Source organism: Urocitellus parryii, chromosome 5 (genome assembly GCF_045843805.1).
Source record: "Urocitellus parryii isolate mUroPar1 chromosome 5, mUroPar1.hap1, whole genome shotgun sequence".
In the NCBI taxonomy this organism is placed as follows: Eukaryota; Metazoa; Chordata; class Mammalia; order Rodentia; family Sciuridae; genus Urocitellus; species Urocitellus parryii.
The window spans coordinates 99,916,910-99,934,345 of record NC_135535.1 but is presented as its reverse complement, the minus strand read 5'-3'; the positions used below and the strand labels follow the sequence as shown (position 1 = coordinate 99,934,345).

Genomic DNA, 17,436 nt, shown 5'->3' with positions numbered 1-17,436 from the left:
TTTTTCTCTGCTCCCAGTTCAGAAATCTGGCCTGGATCTAAGCCTCTGCTTGGTTTCCCTGATTCCCCAGGGTCTGCCCCCAAATTGGGACAGGGGTGTCCCTCCACCATTCCTCATCACAGGGTTAGGGGGTCCAGCAGATCTAGGAACAGGAGCTGCCAGACAGAGGAGGGTTAAGTGTCCTTGGCCAGCCTACAAAGCCTTGCCTCCCTGTTTTCCAGTTTCCAGGGTTTTCTCCTCATCCAGAGACATGAAACACAAAAATATGGAAACCGAAAGCAAACCCACCACGGAGTGCTGGTGAGACTGGCAGGCTCAGCCCAGAGGGCAGAGACCTGTAGCAGGAGTGTGGACCAAGAGAAAGGTCAGGATGAGTGACTTGGACACCTTAGGCTTACCTATTCCCCCTGTCCCTGAAGATCACTTCCTTGATTGCATGATACCTGAGCTTGAAAGGATATTTAGATACATTTTATCCTTTCTCTAAAAGCTGATTTCAGAAGATTAAAACTGGCCCTTTTTATTTCATCTTGGAAGGAGAGAGGTCTCTGAAGTTAAAATAAATAAACAAATAAAAATTAAAAAAAACATTTTAGAAAAGTTAAAAAAGCATTTTAAAATCTTAAAGCATTCATCAGTTTAACTTATTTTGTTTATATTCCTCTTAATTTGCTTCCCTAGTTCCTCTCTTTTGAAATGTTCCTTCTCTCAGAGCCAGAAACTTGTCAGTTAGTAAATCATTCTGATAATTTGCTTGAATAAGTCGTTTCAAAGTCCCTCCCAGGGCGGGGTATCGGTTTCATAGTGCTCTTCAGTTCCTGCTCTGAGCAGCTGTGCTCCACCAGCATACCTTCTTCACCAAGAGATCACTAGAGATCTCCTCCCCTGTCTGAGCACCAAGATGACAGCTGCAGAGGCTTCAGTGGAAATGTTAAAGACAGACCTTAGATTCACGGATGGCCTGGAGAAAGCAGGACCTGGTAAAGTAAAAGATGACATTTGAAAAATACTGAAGGGGATATTTTTACTCTCCAGCCTCCAAATCACAAAGGGAGCTGAACTTCAGGCATGTTAGTACTTTACAGACTCCATAGAAGGTGATATGTTGCAGGAGGGACAGGGTAGGTGGGAGGATAGATATAGAATTGTTACATTGGTTATTGTATCATGGTATATGTTACTTAAATATTTCTGAAGCAAGATAAATGAAGAGTGAAGTTGATTACAAGAGGAGGAGGAAACTGTTCCTTGTGTTCAGACCTCTAGTACTCACCTTTGCCTATGTCTCTGGCAATTTACACACTGTTAAGTCACACTGTGACTTTCAGTAATATGCTCTTTATATCCCAGGGTGATGGCAGACTCCAATGCCAATGACTGTAATACATTTACCAAGACAATTTACCCTTCGAAAGCTGGGACATTAAGTTTGCTGATCCTTTGTAATTAAAGAGAAATGTAGGGATTTCAGAGTGAGGGAGGGAATCTGAACTGTTCCATCAGCAAATCCTTTGTCATTTTCACTTTATGGTAAAATATATGAGATGTTATATGAGAAAGAAGAACAACATAATGGATACTTCTATTGCAGTCCAGAAAAAGGGAAGTGAACCTAGCAAAAAATGAAGTGAAATACCTGTTTTTCTAAAAGAAGAAAATGAACTAAACATATGTATTCCCTTCCCCCCTGTTAGTTTATCAGTTTATTTTCTTCTTTTGTTTGAGTGCACAGGATTTTGGATTTCCTGGAAAATGAGGTGGGTTCAAACTTAACAAAAAAGAAAATTCTTGAGGAATATTAATGTTTATCAGCTAAGCCCATAAGTGTTTCCATAAGGAGAACTTAGTATTTCATCAACCATCAAATTGGTCAAATGTTGACCAGTATTAACTATTTCAAATGTGAAACTTATGTTTCTAAATACAAATGTTACAAAATTGCTACTAGTTTGTAATTTCCTCATTACTAAAACTTAACTGCTTTTATAAGCCAAGTAAGTTGTTTGGATCATAAAACTATAAAATTAAAATTAAACCAGTAATATGGTTCATTTTTTCCTCTGAGAGATGAATTCTATTCTGTTTTCTAAGAATTTGAAGATTATCAGGTACAAAGTATCTCTTGAGAAGAGATAAGAAAAGTACACAGTATAAGGAAGGTAAAAGAAAAATAAATATTTACAATTACTATGCATTAATTAAAAGTAAAAATTCAATGTCAAATATGAACATCAAATGGAATAAATGCCAAGTATCATAAATAAGTATCTTTCCAGCTGTTAGTAATATGTAAGAAAGTTCTAGTGTTGAGTCCTATTGGATATTTGAAATATCTGTTAGAAGACATTTTAGGTACCTGTTTTTTAGCATTACCCTCAAAGTCTCCAGCTTTTTGACTTTTAGCTTTTTGATTGATCCATAATAATTATATGCACTTATAAGGTACACTGTGTTGTTTAATTCTTGTATACATTGGTAATAATAAAGTCAGCACAATTAGCATATCCATCACTTTAAACTTTTGTGTTCTTTGTGATGAATATATTAAAAGTTCTCTCTTCTAGCTACTGAGACATATACTGTGTTTTTGTTAACTATATCCCCTCTGCTATGCCATTGAACACCAGCAGTTCTTCCTCCTATCTGTAACACTGTACATTTTCCATCTTCTTCCCACCACTCTCCCCAGTCTCTGGTAAGAGACATGAGCCCTCCTTTCCTCTTATATGTCATTTTGTATAACCCTGAGGATCGCCTTCCATTTCCATGCGATTTCCCTTCTCACTCCCTTTCCCTGATGTATTAAGAACTATGTAATGTTTTGAACGACCAATAATAATAAAAAAAAAATTAAAAAAAAGAGACATGAGCATTTCAAAGTTATTGCAGCATTATTCACAATAGCCCAGATATGGAATCAGCTTAAACATGCATCAAGGGATGAACTGTTAAAGAAAATGTGACATATACACAATGGATTACTATGCACCAACAAAAAGGATGAAATAATGTAATTGGTGACAACATAGAGGAACCTAGAAAACATTATTTTATGTGAAATGTCAGGCCCAGGAAGACAAACACTGCAAGGCTTTGAACATATGTGTAATATCATGGAAGTTTTATATTTTAAAATAATAGACTTTAAACTCTTTAGATTACAACCAAAGAAAAAGTTCATACAGGGACCAGATAGAAAAAAAAAAATTAAGAGCCAGTATTACTTTCTTGGAGTTGGAGAGAATATTTAAACACAATGCAAAAGCCATCAGTCATAATCAACTCCATTCCTTTCAAATTTGAATGAGTTGCATTAAATTAATTCAAGGACTATGTGTGTGGGGGGATGATGGGGTGAATAAGAAATGCATATGAAACAAGATTGCTTATATGTTGATAATTTTGAAAATTGTTGAAAAGGTAATAGATACTTAAGCACTTATTGTATTTTTTTTCTTTTTGTATATGCTTGAGGTTTTTTTATGTCAAAAAAGTAAGTAGAAAAAAGCAAGAAGAGATACATTACAAGGAAAAGGATAAGAGAAAGGAGAAACTTTTAGAAGACTAGTCAGAGGAGCAAGTAGGAGTTTTACAGAAATTCAAAGGAAATTTTTATACTATCTTAATGACAATGAAAAATATACTAAAATTAGGATGCACTGAGTTGTTAAGATACTTTTACTATAGAACTAAAAATAATGAATGCTGAGATTTTTATGTCAACCTAAAATCCAAATGACATAACACCATGCTTAAAATCAGATATCCTACATATCTTTGTTCTTGTGTATGGTTTAAGCTGAGGCTCCCTGGTTTCTTTGGAGTTGTTTGCAGAATGAGTATAATGTAATAGAGAAATGGAACTCATTAGGAACTTTTCTAAAAGCATAACTTATATTCAGTAAAACTAACTTTTTTGGTGTATGGATTTTGAGTTTTGACAAACACATATAATCATGAAGTCACTGTCACAATCAAGGTAAAGATCCATAACCCACTCCCAATCCCCTCAGGCCCCTTTAGAGACATTCCCCTCCTCTGCTCCCAGCCCTTACCAACTGCTGGTCTGTTTTCTATTTGCTTTTCCAGAACATTACATAAATAGAATCCTGAAGTAGAGTCTGCAGTAATGCATTTGAGATTGATGCACATTATGGTATGGATGGATAGTTTGTCATCTACAAACAAATTTGGATTTAGAAAAGGAGAGACTTAATTCAAAAGGACCAATGATACAGGAATAATACTCCAATTTCAAAACATGCAGTGTCTCAAAAATCAAACAGGAAGAGGCATTGGTTTTATAAAAGAGGTTAGAAAATGTTAGCAAAAAATATGTGAGTGAGAGAGCGAGAGAGCAGCTTTGTAGTTAAGATCATCCAAGTGAGCTTGTAAAGGATTTTGCACATTGCGGCTCTGGTGCTTGTTTAATCTCTTGAGCAAGTCTGACTTTAGGAGCCCCTGGGAAAGAAACTTGAAACTTGACACAGATTTGGTCAAGTCTGTACAAGGTTGTAATAAAGTGTTTTTTTTTTTCTTTGCTTTGCTTTTTCATACCCCCCTCCCCTTTATTTTTAACTTTTTCTCATTTTTTCCCCATAAATCCTGGTGATTTTTTAATCTCTCTGCAGCTGAAAAATATTTGAATCATTGCAAATTTTTCAGTTTTTAATGATTATCAATAAAATAATAAAACTTCAATAAATATTTATGTATAGGTTTTTATGTAAAGTCAAGTTTGTTCCCCTTGTGTAGAATACCTAGGGGCAAGCTGCACAGGACATATGGCAAATGACTGTTTACCATTTTGCCTTTCTAAACACAGTAGAAGGACATTCCATTTGCATCTGTTCTTCACCAACATTTGCTGTTGTGACTTTGTTTAGTTTTGTTTGCCACTCTGAGAATCATATGGTGATTCTCAAAAGTCTTTCATCAAGCATTTCTCAAAAGTCTTAACATCAAGCATATTTTATGTGTTTATTTACCACTATGATATTGTCTTTATTGTTGTTACTTTGTAAGTCATGAAATCTAGTACTCTTATTTCTCCAAATTTGATCTTTTTTTTTTCAAAATAATTTGGCTATTGGTTCTTTTACATTTTCACATAATTAAAAAGTGACCTTCTTGATTTCTACAAAAAATAAAGTAAATCATGCTGAAGTGTTTACTGGAATTGCACTGGATTATAAACCTGTTTGGAAATAGTTTGAATATTCCACCCATGAGTTGAATATTCCAATCTATGAACATCTTTTATTTCTTTCTTGATTTAGATCTTCTTTGAGCTGTTTATTATTTTTGAATATAGTTTTTATTATACTGATTATGAACATATTTTGATAGGATTACAATTAAGTATTTATCTTAACTGGTGTCACTACAAATCGAACTGATTTTGTATTTTAATTTGCATTTGAAAATTGCTAGTATACGAAAATTGAAATGATTTTTAAAGATTAGCATTACATCCTACAGTTTTGGATACAATGTAATAAATTTCATTTATTACATCTAATAGCATTTTGCTGATTCCTTGAGGTCATGGTCACATACCAGGCTGAATGGGATACAGCTGCAGGGAAAAAATGCTGCTCTTGCAGAGGGCCATGCTGAGCACCATCAACCAGACACCGGTGGTGCTGCAGGTGCGGGGCCTGATGAGCTCCCAGGTGCAGATGGGCGGCCACCCTACTGAGGTCCTGTGCCTCCTGAACATGGTGCTGCCAGAGGCGCGCCTGGTGGACGAGGAGTAGGGGAGATCATGGGAGACCTGCGGGATGAGTGCAGCAAGTGCAGCTCCTCATGTCTATCGGGATCCCCTGGATACATATGGTGTCCAGGTGGGTGCTGGCTGCAGCAGGATTATTGTGGAGCTCACCTCTGTGTGACTGCCAGAAAGCCATGCAGGACTTTCTCAAATCTGCCAACAGTCAGGTTGTCACAAAATATTGTGACCCTGACTCTTACCACCAGCAAGATTTATGGTAGAGGTGGCCTGGGGAGGGTGGGGGCAGGGCTGGTTGGAGGCTTCTCTCTCCACCTGTCCCCCTCTCCCTCCCCCTCTGAAGATGATGGGCAGAGAAGTGACAGGGAAATGACAGCCTGACAGCCAGCAGCACCTGGAATGGCAGCAATTAAGTGTGGGGGGTGGAGGGGTGAGAGGTTAGGGAAGGGAAGGGACTGAAGTGCACACAGGCCCACACAGACAAGCACCACACAGACACAGAGGGAGGGGGTTGGGATGGAGAGGGGCCCACAGCAGGGCAGGTAGGATCCCCAGGGCCTCTCCCAAAACAGCCTCCCTCACCTTAGACCCCTTTCTCCTCCCCATAGTAGGATCACACTGTGTTTATATTTCATGGCCAAATTACTTTGGATTTTGTTGACTGGCCCTTAGTGCCCTGCCCTCTCCCCTTTGCAGGACCACAGCCCCCTCCTCTGTTCCTCCCTGGTCCCAGCTCTGTCTTTCCTTGTTTCTTAGTTGGTTCTCTTTGGCCTTCCCCAAGAGGCTCCCACCCGCACAATCCCCAGGCCCCTGTCCCTCTCTTCCTCTCTGGGGCAGTTTCATATTTGCTAAGACAATTTTGCTCATTAAATATTTTGTTGTATTTTTTTTAAAAATTAAAAAGAGTAAAAATTTTCTCATGTTTTTGCTGCATTTCTTGGGATGCTCCTGTGTCCTCTCTTTTCTTATTCTGTTAAAATGCTACATTACATCCAGTCAGAATGGCAATTATCCAGAATACGAGTAACAATCAAAGTTGCCAAGGATGTGGGGAAAAGAGACATTCCTGGTGGAACTGCAAACTGGTGCAACCACTCTGAAAGTAGTATGGAGGTTCCTCAGGAAACTTGGAATGGAACCACTACTCCTTAGAATATATCCAAAGGACTTAAAATCATCATACTATAGTGATGAGGACACATCAATATTTAGATCAGCTCAATTCACAATAGCTAAAGTATGAAACCAACCTAGGTGCCCTTCAACAGATGGATGGATAAAGAAAATATGGTATATTTAATATGATGGAATATTACTCAGCCATAAAGAAGAATAAAAATATGGCATTTTCCGGAAAATGGATTGAACTGAGAACTCTCGTGTTAATCCCCAAAAACCAAAGGCCAAATGTTCTTTCTAATATAGAGATAACTCACAATAGATGATGGTGGGGAGTGTAAATTCATCATATTGTACAGAGAGGAATGGTGGGAAGAAAGGAGAGATGGAAATGGGAAAGAGAGTAGAATGCATTTGCTATAACTTTCCTATGTTCATGATTGCTGTAACTCCACATCATGTACAACCACAACAATGGGAAGTTCTACTCCATGTATATAGGATATGTTAAAATACATTCTACTGTCATGTATAACTAAAAAGAACAGATAAAAAATTTAAAAAGGAAGAAATTAGGCCATAAGTTGTTTTACTTAAAGGGCATGTGAAAAAAAAACACTTCTCTTTAAAAAAATAAATCTAGCCTTTTAAATAGAAAAAAAGATGAATTACTTTTATTTATCTTGTAATGTATCCCTTAGTACTTCTAGCCAGTTTATTTATTATGGAGGCAAATCTGGATTGTTTATATGTCTCTTCTTCTTCCTGATTTGTCTTAACTTTCATTGTCTCTTATTCCAAAAATTGAAAAATCCTATAGAGAAAAAGTTCCATTTCCCTTGTCTTTAGCCCTCTGGATATTATTGATGGACAGGATCTTTTGTAGAACAGACTTGCACTAGGAGAGTATAAACTAAACTTGGAGTTGATTCTGTGTCTAATCAATTTTCTTCCTCCCTAAGAGTTTCATGAGATTGTATTTGGTATTTATGTTTTGCAGCTAAAAGTCTTCAAGGAAAACTTCTATCAGTTATATATCCTGTAACTCCTATCAAAATTTATTTGTGCTTTTTCATTATCTCAGTCCTAATTGCAAGTGTCATTGCACTTTCCATTATTTTGTCAGGTAAGTTACTTTTCCTCCAAACTATGCAATATCTTGTACACATTTATATTGCCAATAAATATTTATTTAATTTTGAGCTATGTTATGTGTCAGGCACTGTATAAAGTGCTTGAGGTATATCAGTAAATAAAACACACAAAAAACAATCCCTGCTGTCTTCAAAGTTAATTTCTAGCAGGTGGATACAGGTAAGAATAAGTAAGGGTAAGAGTGAAACAGGTTGTAATATTTGTAGGGTAGCAATGTGATCTTCTTTGGGAAGTTATTTAGCAACATTTTGAAGGGGATGGAAAAGTCATGGTTTCCTGTGGAACTCTTCCAGACAGAAAAATGTAAAGCGAAGCCCTAAGACTTTGGGAGTGTGCTGTAGATAAAGCCGAATAAGAATGGAGAAGAGTAATATAATAGGGGAAGGTACAGCATCCCCTCATTACCTGTGGTTTCAATTACACATGGTCAACTGTTTTCCAAAAATATTAAGTGGAAAATTATCAGATTGTCTGTCATGGTATCTGTGTTCTACTCATCTTTATTTTACTTAATAATGCCCCAAAAGCACAAAAATAGTAATATTGGCAATTTGAACATACCTAAGAGAAGCCATAAAGGCTGTATTTTAAGTAAAAAGATCAAACTTTACCAGTGGTTGAATGTATGTATAGAAAAAACCTAGTATATATAGGGTTTAGTATTATCCATAGTTGCAGACATCCACTGGGGACTTGGAATATATCCTTCATGGATAGCAGGAGTCTTCCAAGCTATTTAAAAACTGGCTTTTATTCTGAATGCAACAGAAAGAGAAAAGTGGCAGCATTGAACTTTAATGGCTGAATAATTGACTTCCATACTAAGAATACACTGTTAGGGGACCAGGATAAAAGCAGGAAGACTTGTCAGGAAAATCTTGTAGAAATCAACTTGAAAGAGGATGGCTTAGGCCTGATGATAACAGTGAAGGTGTGGGCAACATAGATATTTTAGAGGTTGAACCAACAGTATTTCAGATGAGATTGGATATAGAGTCTTGGGAAAAGAAAGGTCGACAATAATTTTAAGCATTTTCTTTTGAGCTGTAGAAATAACATAATTGTAATTCACTGATATGAGCAAAGATATGGGTGTAGAAATTCCATTTATGTGACTAATTCCTGAAATTTCCCAATTAGACTTTTCATTCCTTTAAAGAAAAAAATGAGGTGTCTACTTGAAATATTCTCAGGTAGAGGCATATCCTTTGACCTTAAGTATTTATATCTTATATTTAAGCAGATTGAGAATGCAGGAAAGTGTGGGGAACTACAAATGTCTGAATATCATGCTGAGCAAAATAAGCCAATCCCAGAAAACCAAAGACTGAATGTTTTTTCTAATATGAGGATCTAATTCACAATAAGGCAGGGGGCACTAGAGAACAATAGAGTTACCTTAGATTAGGTAGAGGGACGTGAAGAGAGGGGAAGGGAGGGAATGTGGGGATAGGAAAGATAGAATGAACAGACATTATTACTTTATGTATATATGTGACTGCATGACCAATGTGATTCTACTAAATGTACACCCAGAAAAATGAGAAATTATATCCCATCTATATATGATATATCAAAGTGCATAAATGCATTCAATTGTCATGTGTACCTAATTAAAACAAATAAAAAATTAATTTAAAAAATTCATCCTTTATACATACAGGTAATAGGTCACCAGCTTTGTTTGGGATATGTTAAAGGACTGCTCAGGTAGAGATGATTTAACACAAGAAAATACAAAATATGTGTATTTTGGTTTATAAATTGTTTTTCAAATTATTGTTGTTCATACAAATTATACTATTATACTATCTTATTATTATTATTTTTTTTTTGGTGGGGAAGATTGAACTAAGGTCTAAACCACTGAGCCACATCTCCAGACTTCTTAATATTTTATTTAGAGACAGGGTCTCAATAAGTTACTTAGGGCCTTGATAAGTTGCAAAGGCTGGCTTTCAACTCATAGTCCTCCTGTCTCAGCCTCCCAAGCCATCCTACAACTTCTAAAACATGACCTAAAATAATTTGAAAAACTACATATTACCTGACATTTTTCATCAGATATTTAAATAGTTGTAAATGATGTAACTTCTAGCACATCGTAAATGTTGGCGTATTAAAATTCATCTTTATATTGTCCTTTTAAATATATCTGTTGGAATATAAATTTTGTCATGATTTGAAACACACCATTATCTATTTTTTTTTTTTTGTATAAAGATCAACCATGGGTCTGGGAGTGTAACTCAGTAGTAGAGTGCTTGTCTAGCTTACATGAAGACTTGGGATTGATTCCCCCACCATAAAATGAATGAATGAATGAGTGAATGAATGTATTAGTGAATAATTAAAAATTGATAATAAAAAATACATGAACCAAAACTTTCTTAATCTTAGAAAAGTCTAGTTGGTTTGTTTTTTTCAAAAGTATTTCTCTTCTAGAATTTTATCATAATGTGAGAATGTCTTTGTATTTTTAAAAGTTTATTTCTTCATGTTTAATATTTTTCATTCACTTAATATGTATATATACATTGAAATTTCATTTTTAAAAAATCATATGATAAATTACCGGGTGAGGTGGCTCATGCCTGTAATCTCAGAGGCTCGGGAGGCTGAGACAAGAGAATTTCGAGTTCAAAGCCAGCCTCAACAACAGCAAGGTACTAAGCAACTCTGTGAGACCCTGTCTCTAAATAAAATACAAAATAGGGCTGGGGATGAGGTTCAGTGGTCAAGTGCCCCTGAGTTCAATCCCCACTACCAAAAAAAAAAAAAAAAAATCATATGATAAGCCTTTCTTAAAATAAATTTTCCAGATTATTTAGAATTATAGCTTTAATAACCATTTAATATAAATTTTGATAATTATCAAAAGAAAATAATTTATATATTTAAAAAATTGTGATTTAATTCATATGCTGCTCTCAATAATTTGCCATAATGTAATATTATGTATAGCTCAAAATATGAATATGTATTAGTTGGGGAATATGACATAAAAAGTATACTAATTCTTCTCTAAATACCTGCACATAGTCTACTTAATTCTGATATTTGCCCACCATATTAATTAAGTTAAATGATGTATAATACCTCAGAGACTTTTCCATTAAGAAAACTAATCCTCTGATGAAATTTTTTTTCTATGAACATGAGAGTTGTCTAATCTACTAAACCCTCCCCCAAGATTTAATTGGAATAGCAGTTAGCATATAATTTTAGTTTTTGTTAATAAAAACATATATTAAACATTTTATATGAAGAAATAAGAAGAGAATTTACTATCATTGGAGTAAAAATTTCATAAAACTATTTAATATGAAAAAACATATTATTTCATTAAATTAGCCTTAAGTAGCTCAATTAATAATGCAAAAGTCTAAAAAAGTCAGGTAAATGTTTTGCCAAAAGTTTTATTTATTGTCACCTAAAATACTTAACAGTCTCTGAAAAATAATTGTTATATTAAAATATATCAGTGATACTGATCTTACAGCTATTTGCTTTTATCCTATTACCTAGTGACTCATTCTAGGGATAAGAATTAAGAATAATTGTAAAGAATTGCCTACTATTAAATCTAAGAGAAAATAAGTTTTGATATTTGATAGCTCTTACCTGATCTCTTTTTGTTTTGTTTTCACTAAACATTCCAAAAAGCAATGCATGATTTTTAGACATTAAGGGAGGGAAAAGGTAGAGCTATGGAATGAAAGTATCTGTTCCTCCAATAAGATATACTCTGAAATCTTGTTGGTTTCAAGACATCTAACAATGGCCAATGGCCAAAATATTTTTACCTGCACAAGCAGTGGAATTTGGGTTTCCTCTGCATGGAGTGGGCTGGCTGGGGCATAAAGCTAAGAAAAGAAGGCGGTGGAAAGAAACACAATACACAGAAAGTAATTTTAGAAAGCGGGGGGTGGGATGGCTTCTTGACATTAAGGGCAGAGTTTCCACACTGGGAACAGACAGAGCAAGAGCTGAGAGCCTGTGTTTGGTTTATTTGTATGGGGTAAACATCAAAGGTTTTTTCCATAGAATGTTCTTCTGCCAAATAAGGTATGAAGTGGGCTGTCCAGCCCCAATGGGTTGTGCCTAATTCTGGAGCTACCAGCGGCAGTCGAGGGAGGGCAGAGATCTGGAGTCTACACATTAGAATGCAAGGATTATTCCCAAGGGCAGACCTAGGTCCCCCATGGCTTGGTACCAAGTAAAAGACCACTCAAGTAGCTTCATGGGTGGCGTACCACATTTACATACATTTAACAGAACACACACACACACACACACACACACACACACACACAATCAGAAAATTTAGGAAAACCTAGACTGTACTTTGGGTATTAGAAACAGTATTTTGAACAGTGTCAAACTTTGTGTACTGGAAGCTTTGCATCCCTGAAGAAATGCATAATAGTAAAATCCAGGACAAGGAAGGAATTTCCCTTTCTGTTGTAAAAAGCAGGGAGGATGACCCCAGAAATGGGAGCAGATTCCCAACTTGAAGGTCACTGGACAGATAATGATTACACTTGGGATAAGACTTGATGATAAGTCAGAAAAGCAACAATCCATATGCATACTTCAAAATAGACCATGGGATTGTAGACAGAAAAAAAAGTGAATAAAAGAGATGAAAAAGTTGACTTATTGTCATTCCTTTTGGTTGTCTCAATTTTAGCAAAAAAGACAGAGCCAATCGTAGAGAACCTTATTATTGCTGCCTGCCCAAAAGATTGGATTGGATTTGGAAACAAGTGTTTTTATTTTTCTGAAGACGTAGGGAATTGGACATTCAGCCAGACTTTTTGTGCTTCCTTAGCATCCAATCTTGCTCAGTTTGAAAGCCAAGAGGAACTGGTAAGAAAAGTTTTTGGGTCACTTTTTTCTTTAGAATTCTTTGCTCTCTGAGTGGTTTAGACTGCATAAAGTTAAAGCTGAAATATGAGAAAGGATCCCATCTCAGACAGAACTTGGGGCATGAGATACATATTAGTGTATGCCATTTCTTGAGGATATATTCTTGGCCTGGAACTCTGCAAGTCATTTCAGATACATTGATATACTAACCTGCAAGATTAGATATACTGTTCTTTTACTCAAAAGTATGCTAACCAGATAACTTGTCATCTTCATTGACATATTGTTGGATATTGAAGGTGGGCACTAAAAACATTGTGCTGGAATGACAGCCATAGGCTGTGACTTCCCCAAATTTGAACATATGGTCATTTATGAAGAAATATAGGATCACAGATATTAGATGACTTAACTGAGAATTGAGGACTGGTCTAACTTTGAAGTCTATGTTTCTCAATTATATCATGCTGCCACCTCTAAAATAGAAGTCTCTAGAGAAGATAAAATCAAGATCTTTCTGAAAAACAGAAACATGTTTTCACTTTCTGTGTTTTATAACAGAATTTTCTGAAAAGATATAAAGGGCTTTCGGATCATTGGATTGGCCTTAACAGAGAATCATCACATCACATTTGGAGGTGGACAGACAACACTGAATATAAAGCTTTGTAAGTTTTCAGATTTCTTTTTCTTCCATTGAATTCATGTGTGGTTATATGTGTAACTTGTGAATGGGATGAGAAAGGTATTCACAAGGAAAGTGAATTGTACTAACAGATAAGAAATTTGAATCCTGGACTCAGCAGTAGACAGTGTCCTGAGTATACTCAAGGCCCAAGATTCAATCCCCATTAAATTCCACACTCCCTAAAAATGTTAATATTTTTATATTCTTCCATTGAGTACCTGTTCTTTGGAAAGAACATCCCTAACTGTGATTTCACTTGACATCTTTAGCAGGATGACAGCATCCCACATAGTTCTTGCTTTCTCACGCACTGATTTAGAACTTTGCTGATAAACAGAGAGGGCTGTAATATCTTAGGAAGCCAGTGTCAAAGGACTGATATCTGTAAGACTCTCAAGTCCACTCTTTCGACTGCTGCATCCATTCATAAGAGCAAAGTTTCCAGAGAAACATGGGGAATATCTTCTAATGTTTTATTATCAGAAGGAAATCAGTGCATAAATCCACTTGATGGATTAATAATTTTAATGGATACTTGGTAACTGCAGGCAGGTGGGAGATGGCTAGAGGAAGTAGATACATTGACATACTAACCTGAAACACTGGATACACTGTTCTCCTTCTAATCGGAAATACAGTAATCAGATAATTTCTCATCCACAATGGCATGTGTTGTATATTAAAAGTGGGCATTAAAAGCACTGTGCTGGAATGACAGGCCTAGGCTGCGACTTTCCCAAAGTTGTATATATGACACACACTTGGGGGTGTGCCCTTGGGGACTCTACCTAGTTCTTGGCCCCTTCCCCTATGCCTGCCTCTGCTCCCTGAGTATCATGAGCTGAGCAATTTACCTCTGCCATGCCCTTCTACCATAATGCTCTTCCTCACATCAGGCCCAAAGCAACAGACCTAGTTGACCATGGACTGAAACCTCTGAAACAATAAGAAGTCCTACCTCCTTTAATTTGTTGTTTGAACTATGAACATTTCAATGGTGGTGCTTTGAAAGTAATCATTACATTGGAATGGGTAAAATATAGGGGCATGATCACTTTCATCAAAAAAAAAATTAAATTCTCTTAGGAATTTAGTACTAAGTTATTTTTTAAAAATTTCATCCATTTATGAAACAATTGGAGAAAAGACAAAAAAATAAACTTCAGGGAAGTCCACCAGTGACAAAAGTTTGGAGACAGCGGCAAGCATCAGTTAAATACCTAATCAATAACATAAGTGGGTTTGATAATAGATAAATGATAAACTTGTGTTACTCAAGCAAAGACCCTGAGAATGTAAAGGAAACTAAATGCAGAAATAATGTAAACTACCAATGACTGACACATTTCTCTTGTTCACATTCAAAAACATGGAGGGTTGATGCTGGACAGTGTAGTGGAGAAGAAAATGAGAATGTCCAACCTATGAATATTTAATACTTTTGTGTCTGGTTTTAGGTTTTCCATCAGAGGAGATGGCGAATGTGCCTACCTGAATGATAATGGAATCAGCAGTGCCAGGCACTACACAGATAGGAAGTGGATTTGTAGCAAGCCAAACAGCTATTTCCACAAGTGCCAAATCATGTCAAGTTCTTTAAAATAAAGCAGGATGGAGGGATATTTTGTAACTTGTTATATACAGTTGCTGCTCCATTTTTGCTTTTACTTAGCACTAGGAACATGCATTCGCAAATTTATTGACAACAACGAAGTGGCAAATTATACTTGCCCTGTCATAGTACAGGGATTTGGAAGGGTATGATTCTAAATTAGATAGGTGTTTTGGTATGAGTTCATAACTTATATTTTGAACCTGGAATATAATCAAAATCAGTGAACTCTACTTCTATGAACTAATATTAAACTTTTCTTATATAGTCACTACTTGCTTTGAATGCATGTGACAATAAAAATGAGTAGACAACTGAAATTATGCAAATTATTTAATAGTCAATGAAAAATTATAATTGGCTTGAGACCTTTAACATTTTCTTAAATCCATTCAAAATTTTCTTAATAATAAATCATTATTATTTTTTTTTGTGTGTGGATTGGGGAGTGAACCCAGGGCCTTGTGCATGTAAGGCAAGCACTCTACCAACTGAGCTATATCCCCAGCCCTAAATGAAAATTTAATAAGTACTAAAATTAATATTTATTATATATTCTAAAATATTACAAGCAGTGACAAAGTGTTTTTTACACTTTAATTTTCAATGTTCATATTGGCATAATAAATAAATGCTATACTATATTTATAAACAAATGTCATTTTATTTTACCCTTGAATTGAAAATCTTGGTTGAATTTAAAATCAAACGACAGACAATTACTTGAGCTCTTCATTCACTGGATACCTAATTTCAAAATGGTTTATTTATTATTCAGTTTTGAAAACAAAATATGCTACACTGTACTGATGAGTCCCAAAAAGGACGAAATAACAAGTTACAATTCATCCCTTCCATCTTTCCTACTTTATTGATATGTTGATTTCTCCTTATAATTCTTTTTAAATTTAAATTTCTCTATATAGAAGCTAAAGGGAAAAAGAGTTAAAGAAAAACAGGATCTCATAAAAATAGAAGTGAGACAAATAAAGGAAGAGGATTGAGGGGGGTGAGGGGAGGGTGTGGGGAAGGACTAGGGAATGAAATTAACCAAATATGCTATATTCATGTAATTCTTTCACTGTAGCTCTAATAAAGATTTATTGGCTTAATTGGTTTACAATTTATTTTATTTCGGGTTTCATAATCTAATGCATAATGTACTTCTCTATCCCCAGAGACTAGCACAGCATGTAAATACAGATGTGTTCAAAACATACCTGTGGAATGAAGCAGTGTCTTCATGACTATGAGATTCTGTCTTATTGGCTTAGTTTCAGGTATTTTTCTCACAAAAATAAAGTTAATTTTCAAAAAAAAATAAGAAAGAAAAGATAAGCAGATTTTATATTGATAAACAGTGTGGGACTAACTCACAAATGAAATTTGAGTAAAATTATGACACTTACTGACCTAGTATTCTTTTAAAAACTAGTTTCTAAACATTATTTGCCACCTATGATCTTGATAAGTTGTGTAGCCCTCTACCAGAGTTTCTTCATATGAAAACTCAATATACTAATTTCAGCGCCACTGGTGAATTGTAAGACTCAAATAAAATTGTGCATGGAACTTTCTTGCTAATCTGTATACCTGACTTATGTTAACTTTTTGATAAAACTGTTCTTTCATTATTGCTCAGTGGAAATAAAAGTAAAACTAACACCAAAAGTTCAACCTTCAAAATGATCCTGCTATAAGTAAGCAACAGGAAGTCCGTGTGCTATTCAAATAAAATTTTATTAGTTCGGGGAATTCACCACTAGTTGAATTAATCATTCAAAGCACATGTGGGGAATTCTTCTTTACAGGAACTAGCCTGCACAAGTAAATGCTTTACAACATATTACAGACACAGTCTCAGGTACTTGGGATTCACCCATTTTCCCACATTAAATCCATTCTGATTTATTCTTTACATTGCAACTGAACTAATATTCTAATCCAACATACAATCAGGTCATTCTCTGCATAAAACTTTTCAAAGGTTCCTATTTTGCACTTAGTATACAATTTAAATTTGTAATTATAATCAAGTCCATATAATGCCACTGGTTTTTTTCCCATCTTCTTCTCTCAGTCATTCCCTTCATAATCTTCTAAATTTGACACACACAAAAAAATCAACCAAAGAAATTCTATCTCTAGTTAATTTTCTGCTCATGTATAGAACCCTAGCTTCTGGAAGGGTCTCAGAAGAAGCAACTTGTTAAGCCAGAAACTCCACTGAACTATCACGTCTATTTTCTATTGATGTTT

General features: G+C 35.3%; 1 protein-coding gene across 1 annotated transcript; it reads left to right on the top strand.

Moving 5' to 3' along the window:
- Positions 1–643: 643 nt before the first annotated feature.
- Clec2d (C-type lectin domain family 2 member D) lies at positions 644–17,170 on the top strand. The gene is made up of 5 exons (XM_026410883.2): positions 644–980; positions 7,851–7,976; positions 12,699–12,877; positions 13,439–13,545; positions 15,023–17,170. Exons 1-5 carry the CDS (start codon positions 902–904, stop codon positions 15,168–15,170), a joined length of 639 nt encoding a protein of 212 aa, XP_026266668.2. The 5' UTR covers positions 644–901; the 3' UTR covers positions 15,171–17,170.
- The last annotated feature ends 266 nt before the right edge of the window (positions 17,171–17,436 follow it).